The following is a 23,162-nucleotide window of genomic DNA, read 5'->3' on the forward strand; positions in this document are numbered from 1 at the left end:
GAAAAGTGTTTATCACTACCCGGGAATCAAACCTTTTACCATGGGCCACAGGGCCTGATGAGACCTGGCCCTGGCAACTTCTCCAAATTTATCATCTCACATTAAACCCCTGTTTCCTGCAACCCAGGCACACTCACGTCCACGTCATTCCTCCAAGGTCTGCAAATTTCCATCCCAGCGCCTTTCCATGCCCTTTCCTCTGCAAGTGTGCCTCCCTGAGATCAGCGCATGCAGCTCCCTTCTCTCGCTTCAGGTCCCAGCTCAAGTGTGTCTGGCTCAGCGAGGCCTTCCTTGACTGCCCTGTATGAAGTGGTCGTCACAGTCCCCTAGAAGATTCTCTTCATCCTGTCACCTGGTTAATTTCTTTGCTGGTAGTTATCAGTGCCCATTGTTGTCACATCAGCTCTCATGGCCCCCAACTCCAGCACCTGCCTCCCAGGGCTGCCCTCAGGCTGCAGGACCCTACTTTTCCCGGGGACTGGAACCACCCAAAGTGCTGTTGACACCCTGGGTCTGAACATTCCAGGTTCATCACCCCTGGAGTCTACACTGCCTCCAGAACTCCTCGTAGGATTGAGCTCAAAAGTTATCTTTTGTGAGGCTTGCTTGATTTTTGTACTCGGTTTGGCCTCCTTCCCTCCACTTCCCTACTCCCCTTGCATATTTTTCTGGAACATCTCCTAATAAGTCCTCTTCACCCAAGCTTCATGTTAGAGTTTGCTTCTGGAGTATCTAACCTAAGACAACTATTAACTTGTTTATTTAATTATTTATAGCACTTTACTAGAATATAATATCCATGAGAACAGTGAGTATTGACTATGTGTGTATGCATATATATGTATATATATTTAAACATACATATTTAAGGATATGAATATATTGCATGTCGACTCTCAGAGCTTTCAAATTATATTTATGATCAGTGTGACTTTTTTGGATACAAACAGATTCACATCCTGTTAAAAGTTCTTTACTTTGAGAGGCCAAGGTGTGTGGATTGCTTAAGCCCAGGAGTTTGAGACCAGCCTGGGTAACATACCAAGATCCCATCTCTACACACATACATATACAATAACAGTTCCAGCAGTTCCGTGTTGGCCAACCCTCCCTGCTGTCTCTGTGCTTCTAAATGGCAGGAGCCAACTTATTATAGGGTATTTGCTTATTAGGTTTAGTGCAAAATCACTTTTTATGTTCAGTATAAAGGATATATGGTAAAAACAAGAGCTTGGTTCGGACTTTCAATGGATATCTAGTATAAAGTTTTGAAAGTACGTTTTTCCTTAAGGATTTACCACCTAACTGTATTTTCTCCCTTCTAAGATACCTGGAGAGAATTTTAACTGGACGCTGAGTTCTAACATTTCTAAATAGGCTGTTTGTTTAGCTGGGAGATATATTTTGGCCCCATAGGGGTTCGTAAAGTGGAGACACAGATGGCGCCAGAGGGTGGCCAGAGGGCTGCGGGTGGTGATTCTGGGTTTTGCAATGAGGTGTGTTTCGGGGGGTGAGGCAAGTGACTCATGGGGAGCTGCTGAAGAATGCGTTGGGGGAAATGCTAGTGAAGTTGTAAAAGGCTTGTAACCTGATCTGGAATATGAAATTTGTGGGTAGTTATTGATTTCCCAGTGGGCGGAATTAGTTTTCTTTGTGAAATGCTGGCTGGAGGAGGGAGGTTGTGAGAACAAATCGCTAACTGTCAGACTAGAATCGTGTCTGTGGAGGTCTCCTTTTGTGTCCAGTTGATCCAAGCAAGTGGCTTTCAACATCTGCAAATGCTCACAAACCGAACAGAAGAAAAGCAGCCTGGCAGAGCAGCGCTGGGTTTACACTGGGCAGCCCTGCCTGGGAGAATTTGGGGTTTCAATTATAGGGGGAGGGCAGGGTGAGCTGTGACATCTGTGGCCACCCCCGCTTCCCCATTGCCAGTCCTCCGAGAGAGATGAGCTGAGAGGAATTCGACTTTCAGTCAATAGGAACTTGGCCAAAGCCGAATGAGTTTCACCTTAAAGTCTGTGAAAAATGGAACAGGATTGAAGAGTCGATTAACACACACTGGTGACAAAGTCAGGGGCTGGATGTGAGTGGAATGAGATTCCAAGTGCAGGCTGCCATAGTCAGGCTTAGAAACATGGGCACTCATGCTGAGGATGTGACTGAGCCCTGACACAGATGCATTGCTTATGTTTAACCTTCTTCCCCTGCAGTAAGAGAGAGGCTAGAAAAGTACAGTGCACTATACTCCAGAATGTCCTAAAATCTGTATTCTGATGGTGGGACCAGGATGTACCTGGGTTCACAGATTGGCAAGCATTTCCCTAGCAGGGATATAGTGTCCATCTTGTTTTATGTTTTATGAGTGACTCTTTGGGTTCTCCTTCTCTCAACATGAGTTTCATGGAGGAGAGGGGTAATGGCATATCCCATGGAAATCGCATTATATCCAAAGGCCACTGCTGACCTTCTGTTAGTTCTGAGTGAGTGCATGTGGATTGGTGTAGGGCTGGTCCTGAACTGGCACCTCTCAAAAAACCTGGAGGGATGATGCTGTACCCCAACTACAGCTTGGGCCTTACTTTCATTTATGGGATGACAGCAAGAATCTCACTGGTTTTCCTGTTACATAGAAAATGACCGTATCGTGTGATAAATGGTAAGATGGAAATATGTTGAAATATATTATGGGTGCCATAGGAATGAAGAAGAGTCACCCAAGGCAAAGTTGGGGTGTCAGGAACATCATCCTAGAGGATTTCACGTCTAAGTTAGGAGCTAGAAGGGAAGAAGTCAGGAGAAGATGGGCGGGACAAGAGCATTCTAGGCAAAGAAAATAACATGTGAAAATTCAGGAGAAGGAGAGAGTTTGTGGTTGGAACAGAGAGAGGGAGGTGGAGAAGTGGCAAGTGGTGAGCACCCACGATGAGTTGAGGGAAGAACTTGCTCACAGATGGCCTCCATCCATGCCGGAGAGTTGAGAAAACTCATCCTGAGGGCAATAGGAAGTTACTGAAGAATTTCCTGACCACAAGGGACTCCTGTGCAGGGAGCAGGGAAGGCGGTTAGGAGACTTGACACAGAAAGTGGAGGAAGTTGGCTTGAGGGTAGAATGGGCATAACTTCATAATGGATTAGATGCTGATGTAAAGAGAAGAAGAACTCAAAGACAATCTCTTTGCTTGGTTGACTGTGTGACTGGGGGTGTCCTCACTCTCAAGAGACAGCAAAGGAGAAAGAACAGACTTGAGGGGAAGAGGGTCAATTCAGATATGGTTTTTAGGAATGTTTCCTGCTGGAGCTGGATTGTGGCTGTGGTCGCAGATGTGATTTTGGCTGGATGCACGTCAAGGTGGTTTTCCAAACTGACAAAGAATTTTCATTTAGTTCTTCCAATGGGGCTGATACTGGTGAGGAGCAGGTGAAGAAAAGGGTCCTCTTATTTGAAGTGTCCGTGAGCCATCAAATAATTGCAAAAGCACACCACACTTCAAGAGGGCTATGCATTCAGGTAGGTAGCACTGACTGCTGCATGACAAAACTTTCCTAAGGGAGGACCCAGAACCCAGAAATACTGCGTCTTCCTCTCTGCAGTCACTTGGACAAAGAAAACCCTTTTGATTAAAACCCAAGGAGTTGAGTAGTTCTGCAGATTCTCCCATGGCTGGTCTGAATTGTAATTTGGACTTGTCACTTGGTGGCAAGTCTCCCAGCCTTTGTCAGACATTGGATACCTAAGGCAGGAACCCAGCCTGGGTGTGCAGGTCTCTGACATTCATTACCTCTGCCTATGAAGATTGATTTCAGGGTTTGCACTATTTATCTTCAAAACCATTTGTGTTTGTTGGTTTGACAATCAAGCAGCAATTTAGAAATGCTGCTTCCTGGAGCTTTACAGACTAATATAATTTCACAGCTCCAATTACAAATGAGAAAAATTATTTCATCTACAAACAGAGGAGCCAGACATTTCTGAGAAATCATGGTTAAAGAGAAGACAGAGTACCTTCTGAAAAACAGACCATGTTATTAATGGCCACTTCAGTGAAAATCTTGCTGACTCTCCACACCATGAGCCTCCATCTTATGGGGATGCTGGTTTTGAGAATCTGTAAAGCGTCTGCCTTTCAGCTTGATAAACTATTGCTTCTCCTAATGCCTGGTCTGCAGCTCCCACAGCCTCAGTACTTTGTGAGCAAGGCAAATATCCACTGTCTTTCCACCTAGCAAATATATCCTTCCTCCTGCAACTTCCTTGGAACCTATGTTTTATAGAATCCTAGAATTTCAGATGTGGCTTTAATAATCATTCACTTCATCCCTTCATCTGATACTTTACCTCTTCCTCGTGCCTATCTATAGACGCAACTTACTACTTGAATACTTCTAGAGATGGAGAACTTACTATCAGACTTTTCCATGAAAAATCTACTAGCTTAGTTCAATTTTAAGTAGGATTTAAAGTCCGTGATTTCCCAAGGAGATCTTTCATATCTAAAATCTCCTGAGTGGCTTTTTCCTTGGATTCATATCTTAGTAATGGGATTTATGTGAGGTATCTCAACTAGAGTGCTAACAGAATGACCTTTTAAGGAAAACCCTGACCTCGGTTATTCCACAGCTCTGTTTTATGACCGCTCCTAATAGGTTGCCACTCCTAAGGTGTAAAGGTACTAAGTGTTTTTCCTGTCTACTCAAGTCTGCTTCTTATCTCCGTTGGCTCTGTGCAATGATGGGGAGTTAACCCCTGGTCATTCCTTTCCACCCTAGAATAGTGACTGGCACATAGTAAGCCTTCAATATATGTGTAGAATGACTGACTGAAAGAATTAGTTCAATGTGTGAATGGGTTAGTTCTTGATCTGCCTTTACATGGCTCCTTCCTATAGGTCCTACTGATCCTATTTTACAGGTGGGGAGAGTTTTAATAATTTTTAATCTTGAGTCACAAAAAGCTATTTTAAGCCTTAAAACATTATCATCTTGTACTTTAAGCTCAAGGCAATTGACCACGCTTGATTTGTTTTTTACTACCTTTCTTCAAGGGCTTATCAAATCTTTAGCTTCGGCAGAATCCAAATTCGTTATGTCAGAAAGCTAGGAATCTAGGGGACAACCCACACACTCTTATATTCATTGTTATCACCTGGATTGTCATCACCATGGCATCTTCACTGCAGCGACACAGATTTCCTGAAGGCACATCTTTTGGTGACTCCCTTTTACCTAGAGGACTATGGAAAAACAAGACTTTCTGTTGTATTTTAAATCTCCTTTTTTAGAATCTCTTATTTCACTTTTCAAAGAGGAAGACTTTACCACCTTTATCTAACTTAATAAGATAATGCACAATTTTTATCTTCTGGTTGGGCTTAGTTATCACATCAATGAAGGCATAATTGGGAAGTATCATTAAGTTAGGGAAGTTATTCGTCTTCCAATGACAAAGCATTTACCACTTCAGATGAACTCACCTAGTTTTTCTACAACAAGAATTTCAACACTTAATTTCCCTCTAGCAAACAAAACATTGCAAAGTTACAAGTTCATATCCTTTTGAAGATAACTTTTAGCCAGGCAGAAGGAAATAAAGAGAAGATAACTTTTAAAATAAACTTTTTAATGAATATTGTAAGACTTTTTTTACCCTGCTTAATAAATACATCTAGATGAAAATCTCAACTTTTTAATGGCAAGATATGGACTGAATATTTAACTTAAGTAATAGGGTAATTGATAAATTAATATATTTTCTCCAACTTTCTCCCTTATCATTCTAAATAAAGGGTAGTGGCTAATCAATGTATTGTACTCTCAAAAGTCCTTAGACCAACAAGTGGTTTTTTTTTTTTTTTTCTTTTGAGACTGGGTCTTACTCTGTTGCCCAGGCTGGTGTGTAGCGGTGTGATCATGGCTAACTGCAGCCTTTACTTCCTGGGCTCTGCTCTTCTCACTTCAGCCTCCTGAGTAGCTGGGACTACAGGCATGCATCACTATGCCCAGCTAATTTTTAAATTTTTGGTAGAGATGGGGTCTTCCTGTGTTGCCCAGGCTGGTCTTGAACTCCTGGGCTCGAGTGATGCAATTATAGGTGTGAGCTACCATGCCCAGCCCCAACAATATATTTCTTCAGTGCAAATTTCTCATAAAGTGTCATTAAAGCTGTGACCTATGATTTTATCTACAATTTTAAGCAAAGCAGAATCAAAATTTTTGTCATCTATAATTTTCTGTTTCCATAGAACTGACACTTCGTTGCAATTAAGAACACTTCTTTTAAGTGTTATCTTTCATTATTCTCCTTCCAAGAGAATATAACCCTAGATTTATGTTCTCTAAATCACCAAGTGTTCTGTAAGTCCTCACTCTTCTTATTGAAATGTTATCCACGTGTCACGGACTATCTCAAATGCCACCTCCTCCATCCCTTCAGCCAAGATTTACTGACTCACTCCTATGATGCAGGTACTGTATCAGGCACTTGAATTTTAGTTCAGCTCTCATGGAGCTTACTCCTTAGTAGGATGAATGGACATGAATTACACTTACTGGAATTTAATTAAAAACTGAGATTGGGCTCTGAGAGAAGGGACATACTCTGTTAGATCCTATAAAGTCTTCTATGAACCTTCTGACCAGAGCTCATGAGAGGGCTTCTGAAGCACTCAATGTGTTTTGTGACTCTATCAGTTGGGACTCTGGTTTCAAGCAGCAGAATCCTACTCTGGTAAATTTAAGTAAACACAAATGTATTTAGAAGAAAGGGAACAATCCATAGAATCAGAGGAAATGCTGGGAAACTAGTTATCAGAGAGGAGAGACTCCGAATCTTGGAGGGAGAGGGGACTCAGCATGCCCCCCGGGCAGCCTCCTTGGGGCACTTCTGTGATGACAGCAGAGCCCGAGAGACTGCACATTTCTCTTTTCTTTTCTTTTCTTTTCTTTTCTTTTTCTTTTTCTTTTCTTTTTTTTTTTTTTTTTGGAGATGGAGTCTTGCTCTGTTGCCCAGGCTGGAGTGCAGTGCTGTGATCTTGGCTCACTGCAATTTCCGCCTCCCCGGTTTAAGCTATTCTCCTGCCTCAGCCTCCCGAGTCACTGGGATTACAGGTGCCCACCACGCCCAGCTAGTTTTAGCTTTTATTTATTTATTTATTTATTTATTTATTTATTTATTTTAGTAGACGTAGGGTTTCACCATATTGGCCAGGCTGGTCTCACACTCCTGACCTCACATGATCTACCCGCCTTGGCCTCCCAAAGTGCTGAGATTACAGGTGTGAGCCACCATGCCCAGCCAAGACTGCACGTTTCATGTAGTGCATAAGAGCAGTCTCTGCAGTTGGGCTGGATTTACCACTTACTAGCTGTGTACACATGACAAGTCCCTTTGATTCCTCATCAGCAAAATGGGGAAATAATATTATCTACCTCCCTTAGTCACTAGGAGAATTTACTGAGATGATTCATGCAGGACACTTGCAACAGTGCCTGGTACATTGTAAGCACTCAAAATACTGTGTATTAGTACCATTGGCAGTTATCGTTATGAACATTCCCTCAAGATTCAGATTTCAGGAGGCCATCCTAATTGGGGCCAGGTGTCCAGCCCTTCTCCACGGGAAGGCAAGGAGCCTATGACAGCTTCTCAGGATTATAGCCCATGACAGTATGGCTCCCCCACGTACAGTCAGGGTGCTGTGCCAGAAGGAGTGGGTGGTAGCTCTTGGGCTGACAGAATAAGAGATGTCCTCTACCTCTTCTGAACTTAGTCTTATTCTAACTTCTACCATTGTTCATTGGTTTTGCTTTTTTTTTTTTTTTTCCCTGTAATCACCTCTGTCACTTTTTAAGTACCTAATGGGCAAGAACCACATCTTATCTCTGTACCTCCATAAAGAGAGTATCTTCCACATTAAAGATGTCCAATATCTATTTGTTAGATTGAATTAAAATGAAATCCTGGTGTGTATGATTCACATTGCAGCTCAAGCAGCATCTGAGTGGGGGCAGCTTGACACATTTTGGGATTTTTTTTTTTTTTCCCTCAAGGTTTTCTGTTTTCAAGGGAAATATGGAGACAAAGCCGTGAAGGGCTTCAGAATCTTCCAGAAATTTCCCTGAAACAGCAATATCAAGAGACATACCCTTCTCTGCAAGAGTTTTCATTTCTTTCTTTCTGTTTTTTGAGAAGGAGTCTCACTCTGTTACCCAGGCTGGAGTGCAGTGGCATCATCTCAGCTCACTGCAACCTCCATTTCCTGGGTTCAAGCAATTCTCCTGCCTCAGCCTCCTGAATAGCTGGGATTATAGGTGCACGCCACCATCCCCAGCTAATTTTTGTATTTCTAGTAGAGATGGGTTTTCGCCATGTTGGCTAGGCTGGTAAATGAAAGCAATATGCACAAGGATGCAAATGGAAGGTTGTTCATTTTGTACTGTCTGTACCAGTGAAAAATGTCCAGTAGTACAGGTACGGGCTGAATAGAAAAATACATCCATAATAAAGAGTACTATAAAACAGTTAAAAATAACTAAGTTTGTCCCTAAATGTAATAATACAGAAAGTGCTCCAAGAAATATTAGTGCATGAAAAAAAGTCAAGGTTCAGAGTAATATATACATCATGGTCCCCTTGTATAAAATGGAAACAAAGCCAGAATAACTATATGTTTTATACTGATAAACAGATAAGTAAAATTGTATAAAAGGATCTTGGAAGTTTATAATCACAGTATATGACTTAAATGCAAAGTTAAAACAACACTAGATATTTCATATGACACATTTTATATGTATGTGTATATATAAAATATATATAATATATTAGAATATACATATTAGAATAACTGGTTGCCCCTGGGTAGAAAGGGTTAGAAAAGGGACTAGAATTATGAATGATGTTCTCAGGAAATCTTAACCTAATCTTTAATATTTTAATTTTTTACAAGGAGAATGTCTTCATGAACTATTTATTTAATGAAAAATTATATGCATATATGAAAGAAAAGAAACTAAAAAATGAGGAATTCTACATGCTTCTGAACTGTTTTTATTCCAGAATGCCGGGACATTCTGCTTCCTGTCATCACCAAAGAGCTAAAGGAGCTGCTGGAGCAGAAGGATGAGATGCAACACCAGGTCCTGGAGAAGAAGTACTGCGTTGAATTGCTCAACAGCATCTTGGAAGTCCTTAGCTATCAGGATGTGGTGAGTCCTCCTGATGATGTAGATATCCTGGACTCAGACTAGGGCTAAGTTGATTAAATTGTGAAATATTGATGCTGATGGATAGCAGCTAGAGTCTAAAGATAAAAGTCAACGGCTTGCTCAGCAGGCCTACTTTTCCTGTGACTGACCCCCATTGCTGTGAAGGATGGCTAGGTGACTAGAGTTAATCATGTAGCATTTTGTCACTGTGTGTCTTGTCGGCGAGGCTTTCTCAGAATGTGGGTATAGACATTATTGCAGCCTTTTTAGATGGCTTGTCCGTGTACTCATGCCCTAGTTTGCAGGGATGGGAGGAAGAGTTTCGTGTGCCTAGACAGCCAAGAAAACTCTCGTGTCTGCTTTCTTAGCTGATTTACTTGGGTTTTGTTTCTTCGGTTACCTTTTGAAATGGCAAAAATTATTAAGCCTCTTCCTGGATGAGCAGATTGCCAGGGCTCAGATTCCAGAGATAGGGCATGGAGTGGGATGGTGGTGGCCATGAAGTCATTGTATGTTTTGTAGACATCATTCAGAGATTAGCTGGGGATGGAAACCAAAGGAAAGTGTCAGTGGGAGTAAGCGGAGGGCTTCCAAAGGGCTGAATCTGCAGAAGGTAAGCCAGATGAAGTGGTAAAGACTGAGAGGTAGTGATTAGACCCAGGCCTGGAATTCTTAAGCATTGGAAGATGGAAGGAGGGTGCTTGATTTGACCCAGGTTCCTCTGGCAGCTCCTCTTTGTCCTTGAGTAATGTCCAGGAGGTACTCAGTCCTTAGATGGGACTGGCTTCAGAGGACTGCATAGACCCAAATAACCAATACACTTTTTTCTAAGTGTTGGTGTGAGCCTTGCCTTTTTCTGTCTCCTCCCTAGAACATCCTCAGAGAAGAGCTTTCTAAATGAACTGTGTCTATGATTGACTGTAATTCGAAAACTCTGCAGAGCAATGTTCCTTTACTGGTCAGATCCATAGTCAACCATTACGATCAATTTCCTTGCATGCTTCCTCTCCTGTCTCTTCCTGTCTACACTCACCATCCCAGTTAAGCTGCTTCTTGTCTTATTATTACATATGCATAACTTGCTTCATTCATTCATTCATTCATTCATGCAGAAATATTAATACATATGATATACCCAGTGTGCGCTAGGCACTGGGAACAAAAAAACCTGTCCCCGATATATAATGACTAAAATCTAGATGCGTATTTGGGGTACAAGAGCTACAAAGGATATATGTGTGTGTATGTGTTTATGTGTAAGCATTTTTGTCAAGGAAGCCTACACAAAGGAGGTGAAACTTCAGCTAGTATTCAGTGGTGAATAATTAATGATCATAGCTCTACTTTATTTGTTGGTTTCTAGGCACTGGGCTAAATGCAATCTGCACATTCTGTCTGCTCACCCTGATCCTAGATACTAAGGCTTATCATCCCATTTTAGAGATGAAAAACCTGAAATTCATACACTTCATTAACATTTGAGGCCAAATAAATAGAGCAAATAAATGTCAGGGTCAAAATTCAAACCGAGGTCAGTCTGATTTGAATTCTGAGTAATCACAGGCATGGGGCATATAAAGTCATGGTCTTTTTCTTCTTTTTTTCTGTCTACTCCTACCTCATGTAATGGAAAGACAGTATAATAACCAAGAGCTTAGATATTCAAGATTCGTTCAGATGATGATGTTAGGGTGATGATGTTTCTATAAGGACATTCAGTAGCTAGCTGTTGAGCTGGTTCCAGTCTTAGCTATTTGATCTTTTTAAAAATTGTTTTTTTAAAGGGAGATTTCAGTCTTACTCATAGTGTAGAAACATGAGGGTTTGCCGATTATTTCTGTGGTAACATCCTATATAATGTTGCCTCAGTCAGGGAGGTTGATCATGCCTGTGATCCCAGCATTTTGGGTGGCCCAGGGAGGATGATTACTTGAGGCCAGGAGTCAAGGTTTCCATGAGCTGTGATCTTGCCACTGCACTTCAGCCCAGGTGACAGAGCAGACCCTGTCTCTCTCTCTAAAAAAAGTTTGCCTCTTTCTGTTGAAAAGCCAATCCACAATGTTTTTTACATTTTAGTAATGCTCAGATCCCTTTTAATGGAGAAAAATGTGGATCCTTGGGAATATGCCAGTGTCCCCCAGTTTGAGGGACCCAGTTATGATGTGCTAATTGTCAAGTTCCTGGTTTGGTAGAGGGATGGCCCAAGTTCACGGTTGTTTGTGAAGCAGGATGCTGCGGCTCTGTCCATCCCAGGGGAGTGGCCTCCGAGAGCTCTACCCTGACAGGCTGTCATCATTTTGTACATTCCCTGACATCAGACACTGGTGAGAAGAGGCTGCTGTCTCACACACCCTCAGTACTTAGGGCTTCAAAGCCAAGAAGTGAGTGGGAGGCTCTGAGCTCCCCATGGGGGATTGTGGCATCTGGACTTGAGGTGTGTGGGAGGTGCGTGTCACTCTCTCCTGCCTTTGAGTGCAGTGCTTTTATAATGAATTCTGACTGTGCGGACTAACCCACCCCTTTCTCCGGGTGAGCAACTGTCTTTGCTGGATGGGTTATTAAATACTGTTATCACCATTGAATTTGGTATAAATTTTGATGCTTTTGGTGAGCTTCACATCTCACCTCTCCAGCTCATGAAGATGGAAATCTCTCTTCTCTTCTCAAAAGCTTCTTCAGTGAATAGGAGGCATTTAGTAGCCATGATTACTTTGAGCTAAACTGAAAACCAGAGGCCCAAAAGTACCTAATCTAAATTTCTCATGTTCTAGCATATAGCGGCTCTCAACATTGCCTCATTGCCTGCATAGTCATATCGCCTTGAGAGTTTTTATTTTACTTATTTTTATGCCAGGTTTCTGCTTCTGCCTCCTGAGTAGATAGAACTATAGGTGCCAGTGACCACACTTGGTTAGTTACTTAGTTAATTTGTAGAGACAGGGTCTCACTATATTGCCCAGGCTGGTCTCAAACCCCTGGCCTCAAACCCCTGGCCTCAAGTGATCCTCTTGCCTTGGCCTCTCAAAGTGCTGGGATTACAAGCCACCTGGGGAGCTTTTTAAAAGTCAAACCAGCAGGAGGCAGCCAAATGGGTAGGCAGATAGGGGCGGGTCCCCGGTGAAACCCCATCTCCAAGCCAAAGACAGTTTAAAACCTGAAAGCCAAGCTATATGTTAAATCCTCAGACTGGACTGAGAACTTGTCTTAGTGTTTGGCACACTTTCCTCTGATTAATCCCCACCCTTCACTTATTTTACATAAACTTACCTTTTCCTAATTGGTTTTCTATACTGTCATGCCCACCTTTGAGTGTTGTCTTCACTTTAACCTATTTTGCCTACTCACAAACCAATCGGCAGTCCCCATTCTGAGTCCATTAGGCCCCAGAGCCAGTCACACAAGGTGTGGGGAGGGACAGGGCGGGTACAACTTTCCAACCTTGGGGTAGGGGAACAAGTGCCCCCCCTCTACTATGTCCCCCCTGCCCCACTGAAAACCGTTTTCACTGCTCAACAAAATTATTCTCCAACCTCCTCACCCTTCAATGTCCCACGTATCCTCATTCTTCTTGGGTGCAGCGCAAGAGATCAGGAACTGCTGAACATGGGTACAAGCTATAACATAGATGGTGAGCTGGATGGGCTGAGCGAGGCCTGGGCAGGGCGTCACTGGCTGGGGGTCCCCGGCTTGCAAAGTGACTGAGAAGAAAAGTCTTGCATCAAAAGCAGTAATACCTAGGCCCCTGTCCCAAGTATTCTGATTGAATTGGTCTGGGGTTGGTGGGGCATTGCAATGAGAAGGTGATGATTATGAGGTGATGCTAACTGTCAGCCAATGTGAAGAGCCACAGTTGTAGTGCAGGTCTCAAACCTGAGCAGGTACCCCCAGTAACCTGGAGGAGCTGTTAAAACACATTTCTGATCATTAGTCTGGACGGTGGGGTCCAGGCATCCAGTAACTTATTTTTCTATCAAGTTCCCAGGTGCTGTTGATGCTACCAGTGTAGAGACCATGCTCAGAAACCATTGCTCTAATTTGACCTATTTCCTTTTTTCCTTTGGTATTCACTGGAAATAGAGGAATAGCTGGGCTCATTCTCTGTTCTTTACCTTCTTAATTTAAGAGCCCTGTCCAGTCTATAAAATCTAGCATCTTCCAATATGCATTTAATAAACCATAAAATGGCAAATATTTCAAACACATTAATTTGTACCCATAAATTCATTTTCATGCGATAGAAGGGACACGGAATATGCAAAGATCCAACTTTGAAAATTCAGACCATAGAATGTGCTGTTTGCTTTCTACAGGTACCAACTTCTCAAAATTGAACATTTAGATGAAAACAAATAAAAAAGGCCCCCAGAGCAAATGTTCTGGGTTTTTCTCCTGGTTGTTTGGACCTTCTCTGCTGACAACAGCATAGCCATTTTTATTGGCTTTTAGTTGACATCATGGAACAACACATTGTCCCACCCCAAGCATAGAGACTACGTCCACCTACTGGAGCCGTTGCCCACGGTAGAACCACATGTGAAAATTTAGCAATTATAGGGCAGGATGGCAAGCTTCCATTTGGGGGGCGTTGTGTGTTTGGGGAATGGGAGAGGATGCTTGTCTTCAATATTGTCATTGTTTGGGTACTTACAGCTCAGAGCAGCAGGCCAACCTTATTCTTTGAAACCCTGGGTGTCATGGTAGGACTCAAGGGGAGATGTCTGCCTTAGCCTGGGTGTTGATTTTTTTTTAATGCTAGTGTTGAATTGCCTCACCCAGCTTGCTCCTGGCCTCTTAGCATATGAAAGGGACCAGCTCAGGTGAAGGATAAAAGGCCTGACTTCTTCCTCTATTAACTCGTTTTCTCCCCCGTCACTGAGCAAGTTTAGTTGTCAACTCCAGTTACTTTGAAGGGTGGTTTCACACTGGCTTCGTTCTGTGCTTTGCTGGCTGCTGAGTAACTGATAAAATTTAATATTGCTCCAGACCCGGAGGGAGTTGGTTTTTCCCCTCTTAAGACAAGGTTGTTGCTTTTATGTTTCATTCCTCAAGAAAAAAGAGAGTCATTGTTTGCTACTCTGCTTAGCAGTCTTAAAGTGGGTAAAGATGACTCCTAATTCTCAAGAGGAAAAGGTGTTGATTGTATCTGAATTGTGGACATAGGGAATCCCCAGAATCATCTTTTTAAAAAAAATTGTTTGAGTCTATTGGCTAAGCCTGAGTGGGGGGGCTACCAAGGTACTCTATTAGTCATGAATGGTTTGAGGGTTCTGATTTTTTTTTGTTTTGTTTTGAGATGGGGTCTCACTCTGTTGCCCAGGCTGGAGTGCAGTGGTGCGATCTCAGCTTACTGCAACCTCCACCTCCTGGGCTCAAGCAATTCTTGTGCCTCAGCCTCCTGAGCAGCTGAGATTACAGGTGCCAGCCACTGCTCCCAGCTAAGTTTTGTATTTGTAATCGAGACGGCATTTTACCATGTTAGCCAGGCTGGTCTCAAACTCCTGACCTTAAGTGATCTGCACACCTTCGCCTCCCAAAGTGCTGGGATTACAGGTGTGAGCCACTGCACCCGGCCAGGTTTTGATATTTTTATTCACAACTTAGACACCGTTTGGGAGGCTTTTGCTTTTGCTGAATGCAGTGTCTCTTGCTTGAAATGCTCTTCCAATTTCTCATCTTTCTCTGCAGGTAGAATCCTAAACTCGTTTTGGGTTCAGCTCACATAATACTTCCTTTCTGAGATTTTCTCAATTCCATTCCCTCTTCCTTCCCTTCCCCTCTGCCCGCAGGCAGAATTAGGGACTTCCTTGTCTGTGTTTTCACAACCATGTGTGCACCCTGATATCCCAGCACCAATCATTATGTGTTATTCTCTCCTGTGTAACAGAAGGCTTTGAGTGAGGAAGCTCAGGGAAGCTCAGAGAGCAAAGCATACCCCCTGACTTCACAGAGTTTATGCTTTCAGCTTCGGTCTCTCCCATCCCACTTGTACTGTCTATGCTCTGGCTCCATGACAATTCTTTCAATTCCTTGCTTGTGCAGCACTCTCTCACTTCTCACTGCGGCGGAGTGCCGTTCACACTGCCTGAATGCATCCCCTCTGCTCTTAGCCTAGCTAAATCCTACCTTACCCTCAGAAGTCAGGTTGAATATCTCTCTCCTGGGAAGCCTTCTCTAATCCTCTCCCCTACGTCTCCTGTGGTCCTAGGAGCAGCTCATGCTTGCTCCATTGTGGCACCTGTGTTGTCACCCTCTGTGGACTTTTCTGTCTGTCTGCAGAAACCGGAGTGCTGTGAGGAGAGAGATCTTGCTGCTCTACCCCCCGCCCACCCCACCCCAGCACAATGCCTGGCTCTTGAAGCTATCTGAAGGAAGGAATAAATGAATGAATATGTCTCACTCCAATTAATGGCAGGGGCTGATTTCTCCCTGGGGTCTTGTGCGCTGAGTGCTAGCAGGGTATTCTTCTTTTTGCCTTCTTTAGATGTCAGGTGCAGAGGGTTGAATTAATCACACTCCTGAGTTCATGACAGGTCATCTTCATTGGTCTGTGCAAGCTCCTCCCCTGTTCTGTGTGTGTACTTGCGTGTGTATTCTGTCATAAAACAAAATTGTATCAGATTGATTTTAGTGTTCTAATTGACTCTTATTAGTGATTCATGAGTCAGGCATTCGTATCTAAAAGACAGGAGCTCTCTTGGGCGCAGCAGAGCAGTTGGTTATTGTAAGGTAGCTTGAGCAGGAAGAAGGAAATGGGATGATACAAAAACGTGGGTTGGTTAACATCAGGTTACTTGTAAGAGTTAAAGCAGGGGGACTTCCTTATCATGCCAGCTCAGGTGACCATGCCCTTTCCATCTGATTGCTGTGAACCTTCTGTTTTTAAGAAAAATTGGTCTGTTTGGGGGATTTTCCTACTTCCTAACGTTCCCATTTTAGTATGACACACTTAGTACAGGTGACTCCATCTTGGTTTGATCTGGGCCTAGTGCAGTAGCTCAGTTCAAAACAATGGACTCCTATGATTTTATTTAATAATTTCTTACCCTTTATCCCCATCTTCTACTCCCATTCCACATGCTCCCCACCCCCCATGAATGATTTGTCTAATGCGTTGAATATGCATGTGTGGTTTTGGGTGCATGTATGTTTACACAGACATACACAGACACACACACACGCACTCATGCCTCTCCTTTGAAGAGGATCAGATATGGACAGCAAAGGGCATTAGCATCTCCACTTGTTAGAATCCCGATGGGAGGGGAGGGGACTGTGGCATGAGCAGGAGTCCTCCAGACTAGAGGGCATTCTTGGTAGAGTCCTGCCCCTGACCTGTGTGGGAAACCAGTCCACCCTGCTGGTCTATGCGTGGGCGCCTTCTTCTGAAGTGCATCCTCTGTGGCCACTCTGAGCTCTAGGTTCTCTGATAAGCCCAGGCAGTTTGCCTGCTGCAGGGTGGAAGGGAGCCTGCCACTGCCTGTTTGTATTACTATTTAATTCCCAGGAATCAATACCACCCTGCAAGAGCAGCAGGGTTTTTTTCTAACCTATCTGCTCCCTCATATTTCAAATAAAAGGCAGGGAGACAAGGCTTGTTGAAATTCTTTTGTCTGTGGTGCATTCCAGAGAGCAGCTAATTAAGCCCCAAACTTGAGGTTGAAATACATGAGATCGCTGCACCTTCTGCTGTGCCCAAGGCTGCTTTGTTTTCACCCCTTGCTTTTCCTCTGGCTTCCATGGAGTTAGAAATGCCCTCCTGAGGCCAATGGCACAATTTCCATGGATGATGGTGTACCACACACTTCCCCAGCACCTTCTAACTGGCAGCGTGCGTTCTTATACAACACAGTTGTTTGTTTCCGGCCCCAAAGTGGCAAGGTAGATTTTACTATCCCTATTTAACTGGTGAGGAGGCTGAGACTCAGAGAGGCTAGGTGACATTCCCAACTCAACAGCCTCTCATGCACCACTTTGCCTCCCCCCACTCCCCATCTACACATCGCCCTTAACAGCACTTTCACCCTCACCAATTCCCTAGAGGAGCCTGCACAGGCTTTAAGTCAGACCGCATCTTGTATCCATTCCAGAAATATTTAGAAAGTACCTATCCTATGTTCTATTCTGTGTGCTGGGGCTACGGCCGTCCGTGAGCAGAGCAGGGGATAAATTCTAGCTCTGCTGTTATTAGCTATGGGACATTGAGAAGTCATCTAACTTCTCAACCCCAGAATGGGTCCTCAACCCTGGGTCCATGGTCTGTTAGGAACCAGGCTGCACAGCAGGAGGTGAGCAGCCAGAGAGTGAGTAAAACTTCATCTCTGTTTACGGTCACTCCACATGGCTTGAATTACTGCCTGAGCTCCGCCTCCTACAGATCAGTGGTGGCATTAGATTCTCATAGGAACGCGAATCCTATTGTGAACTGCCCATGAGAGGAGTCTAGGGTGCATGCTCCTTATGAGAATCTAATGCCTAATGATCCGTCACTGTCTCCTATCCCCCCCAGATGGGACCATCTAGTTGCAGGAATACAAGCTCAGGGCTCCCACTGATTCTACATTATGGTGAGTTGTGTAATTATTTCATTATGTATTACGAGGTAATAATAATAGAAATAAAGTGCACGGTAAATGTAATGCATTTGAATCATCCAAAAACCACCTCCTCCACCATCCTTTTCATGAAAAAATTGTCTTCCATGAAACTGGTCCCTGGTGCCAAAAAGGCTAGGGATGGCTGCTCTAAGCTGTCTGTATGATGAGGATACTGTTTTCCCAGGTGTGGCAGAATGACAGGAAACAAGAGCACCTGTGAAAACATCCAGCCTTATGCCTGGAACATAATCTGCACTCTATGCACGTGGCTCTCCTTCTTCCCTCACTGTTCCGCTTCGCTCATATGCTCTTTCTGCTGTCCCAGGCTGCTTCTAAAACATCCCTAGAATTCTTTTAAGGACAGTACAGGGCCAAGTGGCTGCCTGGGAAAATGCAAGGCAGGCACTGAGCCTGGAGAGAACTCTGTAGCCCCGTTAGTATTGAGGGCAACCCCCAAGCCAGCCCTGGTGGCAGCCAGATGGTTTGGAGCCCTCGCAGGCCCCACAGAAGGCTTGCCAAGAAGCGGCAGATGCTGCTGCTGGAGGCAGGCCTTCCCCGCAGGGCGTCTGGGCCTCGCAGGAATTCCTGGAGTGACTGGAGAAAGGTGTCCTGTCCTTTCAGGGGCTCCTGCAGGGAATTCCAGAACTTCAGAGCTCCTGATCACCATTGTACGGGGCAGTGAGCTGGAGCTGGCTCTTTCTAGCTCACAAGAACCAAGTATGAAATGTTTAGGAATTTTGTGAGGCAATTGTTAAATAACTGCCATTATTAAAAATTGTTATAAATCTCTAATTAAATAAACTATATTAAAATCTAAGGTAATAAGATCTCAAAACTCAACAACTTCCTGATGAGCTGGCTCCGTTTCATTTTTGTCTACCCTCTTGAGGTTATTTACATCTATTGTGTCTGTGCGGTGGAAACAGTGTCTCAAGCTCTGCTGCTGTGCCTTGAAATCAACCAGGAAGGGAATGTTAATGCCACAGAAATTGGAAAACGTTACATGTATCCAGGACTTTATTTTTTTCTTTCTGGAAAAACAATGGATAAACATCTACCAGCACACCCCTTCCAGGGACTCAAAAAAATGGCCCCAAATAAGAAAAATCCAGAGACCCAAGGGAGCTGCCTGTGCACTTCCCTTCCCCTGGTGGACCCTAAATCCGCCATCCTCTAAGGGTTCTTGAGGGACTTGGCAAAGCCAGTATGCTCCAGGGGTGTAGTGTTTTTAAGACAAACAAAACACCCAACATAGACCAAGGAGGGGAGATAGGTTTCATTTCTCACGACAGTTCTCATTGGTGTGCTGTGGCTTCTTTCCTGATAGTGTTGAGAATGTCAAAGTCTCCTGCAGGGCAGTGAGAAAGACAGCTTTGGTTCCTGCGGTAGGTGAGGGGTGGGGACCATGAGTTGGGTATCATGGATTTGCTATGCCTAAACTAGATGGCCAATTCCAAAATGTGGGGAAGGTCATTGTGACGGGGAGATTGTTATCTTTCACCTCAGTAGGTTTTGGCCTTAAGTAGGACATAAAAATTAGGAAAAGTTGATTTTTGATTCGACAACCACCACTCAGATTCATTGCTGCAAGAACCATCGATGGTTACTAAAAGTCATGGACAAAAGTCTGATAGGAAACAGGATATTTGCCTAATCTCAAAGTATCTTCCCAAAGTATCCACTGATTAATGGCACAGGGAAAGATAGTAGCTTTACAGTGGAGACACCTGATAGACTTTATCATAACCAAATGAGCAAAGGGAAACCGCCAGCAGGGAGACATAGTGACGTCATGTGCCTCCTGACAGGATGCACTGAGGACTCTACATCTCTTCTATAGGAATATTGCCAAAAATGTACAGCCTCAATCTGATGATGAGAAGACATTAGACAAACCCTAACTGAGGAGTGAAAAATACCAGTCTAGTCCTCTTCAAAAGTTAAGGTCATGAAAGACTGTGGTACTCTTACAGGTTGGAAACATGACAACTGGATTCAATGTGGGATCCTGAATTGAATCATGGACCAGAAAATGGATGTTAGAAGGAAAACTGGCAAAATTAGCATAACGGCTACAGTGTAGTTAATAGCATTGGACCAATGTGAGTTTCCTGGTTTGATTATTGTAATCTGGTAATATAAGAGGTTAGCATTAACCAATGCTGGGTGAAGGGTGCATAGGAACTCTCTGTGCCATCTTTGCAACTCACTAGGAATCTAACATTATTTCAAAATTTAAAATGTTTTTAAAAAGCTTATTTTTGAAGTATTTAAGGGATGATCACTCACTTACGAAGAATGAGGTTTGAAGGTGAGCAGTTCTGCCAAGTATACTTATTTCTATGTGAAGGGAAATAACACATAGAAATTAGTGTAAAAACCTGATGGATACAGGAATTTCTGCTTTATGAGTTAAGACAACAAAATTCACAAAGGACTAGCCTTACTAGAAAGTTCCATTTGCAAAATTCCTAACTGCCTCAACCAATTAGGAGGCCAATGTAACCTCCCACCAAATGAATGATTAGGTAATTGCATGACTAAACCAACATTTAGCATGACTTAATCCAGGACTAGGCTCTGGGGACGTGGGACTTGGAGGAGCATAGGAGCCTGCCCTCTTCTCAGGGACCTTGCAGCCTATAATATTTCACATGGGCTATTTGACAGCCCTAGCCACGTGGTAAGTCCTAGGCCAGGGTATAGGACTTGAGTGTCAGCTGATCTTTGCCTAGCGAGCATGGAAAATGGTTGGTTTGGCATTGCTTAGGGATGGTCTTTGGGTTGTGTATTCTCAGGGAATTCATCTGGAAAATAAGAAGACAGCTTTTTCTCACAGTTGACTAGACCTATCCCTAGTAAAGTTAATGATCCACCAGGTTCAGTTCCATGAGCACCAACTAGAAATACTTCTTCAGGTATTCTTTAATATTCCATCATTTGCCATGACCAAAGTTTAAAGAAGTTCACCTACAGCCAAATCCACACTGGCCTCACACACTCCCTCCTTCCTGTCCTTAATCTCCACATCCTTCTTCACTGCCTCTCAGAGCCAGGATGAGGGTGAGGCATGGCCCGGGAGGAAGGGCAGAATGTAATGGGGCACCAAAAATTCAGTAATCAAATCAAATAATACCGTGACATTTAAAAAAAATCAATATTTTGTTATTTTGTTTGCCATGAGTTTTTGCATTAATTTTTTAAACAAAACATTGCATTGTTAATTTTCTTGATTACTGATTTTTTTGGGACCCCTTCAATTTTGCCCCCTAGGCTAGTGTCTCACTTGTTTCACTCTTCCCCTAGTCCTGGCCCCTGCACAGCCCTCTCATCAACACTGGCTGCCTGCACAGTCCTCTCGTCAACACTGGCTGCCTGCACAGTCCTCTTGGCAACACTGGCTGCCTGCAGTAACAAAGCTGGGCTTTGACCCATAAACAGCGTGGCGGCTTGGAGGGATGGAGAAGGTACCTTTCTATTCTCCCTCCAAGACTGTGGAGGGGCTGCGGAAGATTTCTATCTGCTGGGAACCCTTGCATAAAAGTACTAGTTGAAAGGAACAGCCATTTACACTCTAAACCTTCACTGGGGCAGCCACTTGGTTTCCAAATAGCATTTCTTGCATAATGTTTGAATTAAATCTCCCCTTCGAAGTTGGGAGGCATGAGTTAAAAACCCTCTCAGCATCAGAGAAATATAGCTATGTTTGGTCCAGGTTACAGTTGCTGAGGGAACTATAACTTTGATTTGCTCTCCTGGTGTAAATGTAAATCCTTAAGTGAAATGAGTTAAGCGAGGGAGGAGGCGCTCTGTTTTTAAGGATGCGTTTGATCAGCAGCTCTGTCTATGGTGCCCCACCTGCCATGCACAATCTGGGAGGCAGCAGCCAAAGACTGCCGCGAGGAAGCTTCCAGCAAATGATCTAAGAGTTCTAGAATGGACGTTGTCTCAGGGAGGTTTTTAGATCAGTTTTGTCTTAGAGATAAACACAATCGGTTTAACAGTCTGGATTGGCAAATGAAGTTTAATTTCAGCACAGTTTCTGCAAGCCACCTAGCATGCTAAAGTCATCTTTGACCCTCTATTTATTACCTTGTCTTTGGCCCGAAATCCAAACTCAGCTTCCTTTTCTTCTCCAACCACATTTCCAACTGTTTTCAGCCTGCAGTTTACATTCTAGCACAGCCAGACTCGCACTCTCCCACCAAGCCTTCATGCTCTTTCTTCTTTCTTTGCCATTTACCCTGTTCCTTCCATCTGGAAGGGGTTCTTTTGTTCCCTCTTTTTCTTTTTTTAATTTTTAATTTTTGTAGGTATATAGTAGGTGTATGTATTTATGGGGTACGTGAGATATTTTGATACAGGCATGGGATGCGTAATAATCGCAGCATGGAAAATGGGGTATCCACGTCCTCAAGCCGTCACCCTTTGTATTACAGTCAATGCAGTTATACTCTTTTAGTTATGTTAAAATGTGACAATTAAATTATTGACTACAGTCACCCTGTTTTTCTCCCTTCTGTCTGTCTTGAAAGCCTTCAACTGGTGGTTTACAACCTGAATCTTGCTCATGTATTGTGTCTGGCTTGCAGAATTATTTCATAAAACCCACAGTCCCACTCATTCCTATTGCTTTCTAGATGACTGGGTCCACACTTTTATATTATCCATCCTGACTATGTAGACATCTGAAATGTGACCTCTGAGAGCCAGACCCTGCCTTTCCTAATAGGCCCAACCCAATTCTTCCTCGATTAAGAAATCACCCCAGGTTCTTTTAGCTCCATCTCACTCACCACCTCTCCTGCATTCTGAAAACTTTCGGCCTTATCATAGAATTTAGCACTTAATTATATGCAGCTTGACATTTGCTCTTGTCATGGTAGGCCTTTCTGGCACATGTTGGGACAAAACTAACACTTTCTGTTATTTCTCTTTTCAACTAAAGTAATATCTTTCTATCCCACAGCTCACTAAACATTATCTAAGCACCTATGATCTGTTAGGTACCATGCTAGGCCTTTGGGATGCAAAGGTGTTGAAGACAAGCTCCTCTCTTACTAGAAACTAACTTGGAGACCTTATTTCCCAGCACTTGGCCTCTATTCATTATTTCAGAGCACATCTAGTCCTTCCTAAGCCTCACTGCCTGGTTAACACTCCTCCCACTGCTACAATAAACGTTCTTTGAATATTTAAATCATACTTGTCTTTTGAAGCCTGGGTCAATTTCCCTTATATTTGCCTTGCCTGATCTGTTTCACAGACATGTGTCCACCCCTGTCTCTTGGAAATTTGACATAGGCCATCATTTACAGAAAATGTTGTTCTGTGGGTGTCCTATATGTGGCTTACAGACTCTCC

At 43.4% G+C, this 23,162-nt stretch overlaps 1 protein-coding gene across 3 annotated transcripts in view; it reads left to right on the plus strand.

Annotated features, from left to right (window-relative positions):
* Positions 1-23,162, plus strand: part of DOCK2 (dedicator of cytokinesis 2) — a 436,838-nt gene that overhangs the window by 154,580 nt on the left and 259,096 nt on the right. For all 3 annotated transcript variants that reach the window (XM_028849908.2, XM_028849910.2, XM_077937437.1), the window contains exon 26: positions 9,056-9,204. In XM_028849908.2, the coding sequence (XP_028705741.2) occupies positions 9,056-9,204 (149 nt within the window). The remainder of the gene's footprint in view (positions 1-9,055; positions 9,205-23,162) is intronic.

Source organism: Macaca mulatta, chromosome 6 (assembly GCF_049350105.2).
Source record: "Macaca mulatta isolate MMU2019108-1 chromosome 6, T2T-MMU8v2.0, whole genome shotgun sequence".
NCBI lineage: Eukaryota > Metazoa > Chordata > Mammalia > Primates > Cercopithecidae > Macaca > Macaca mulatta.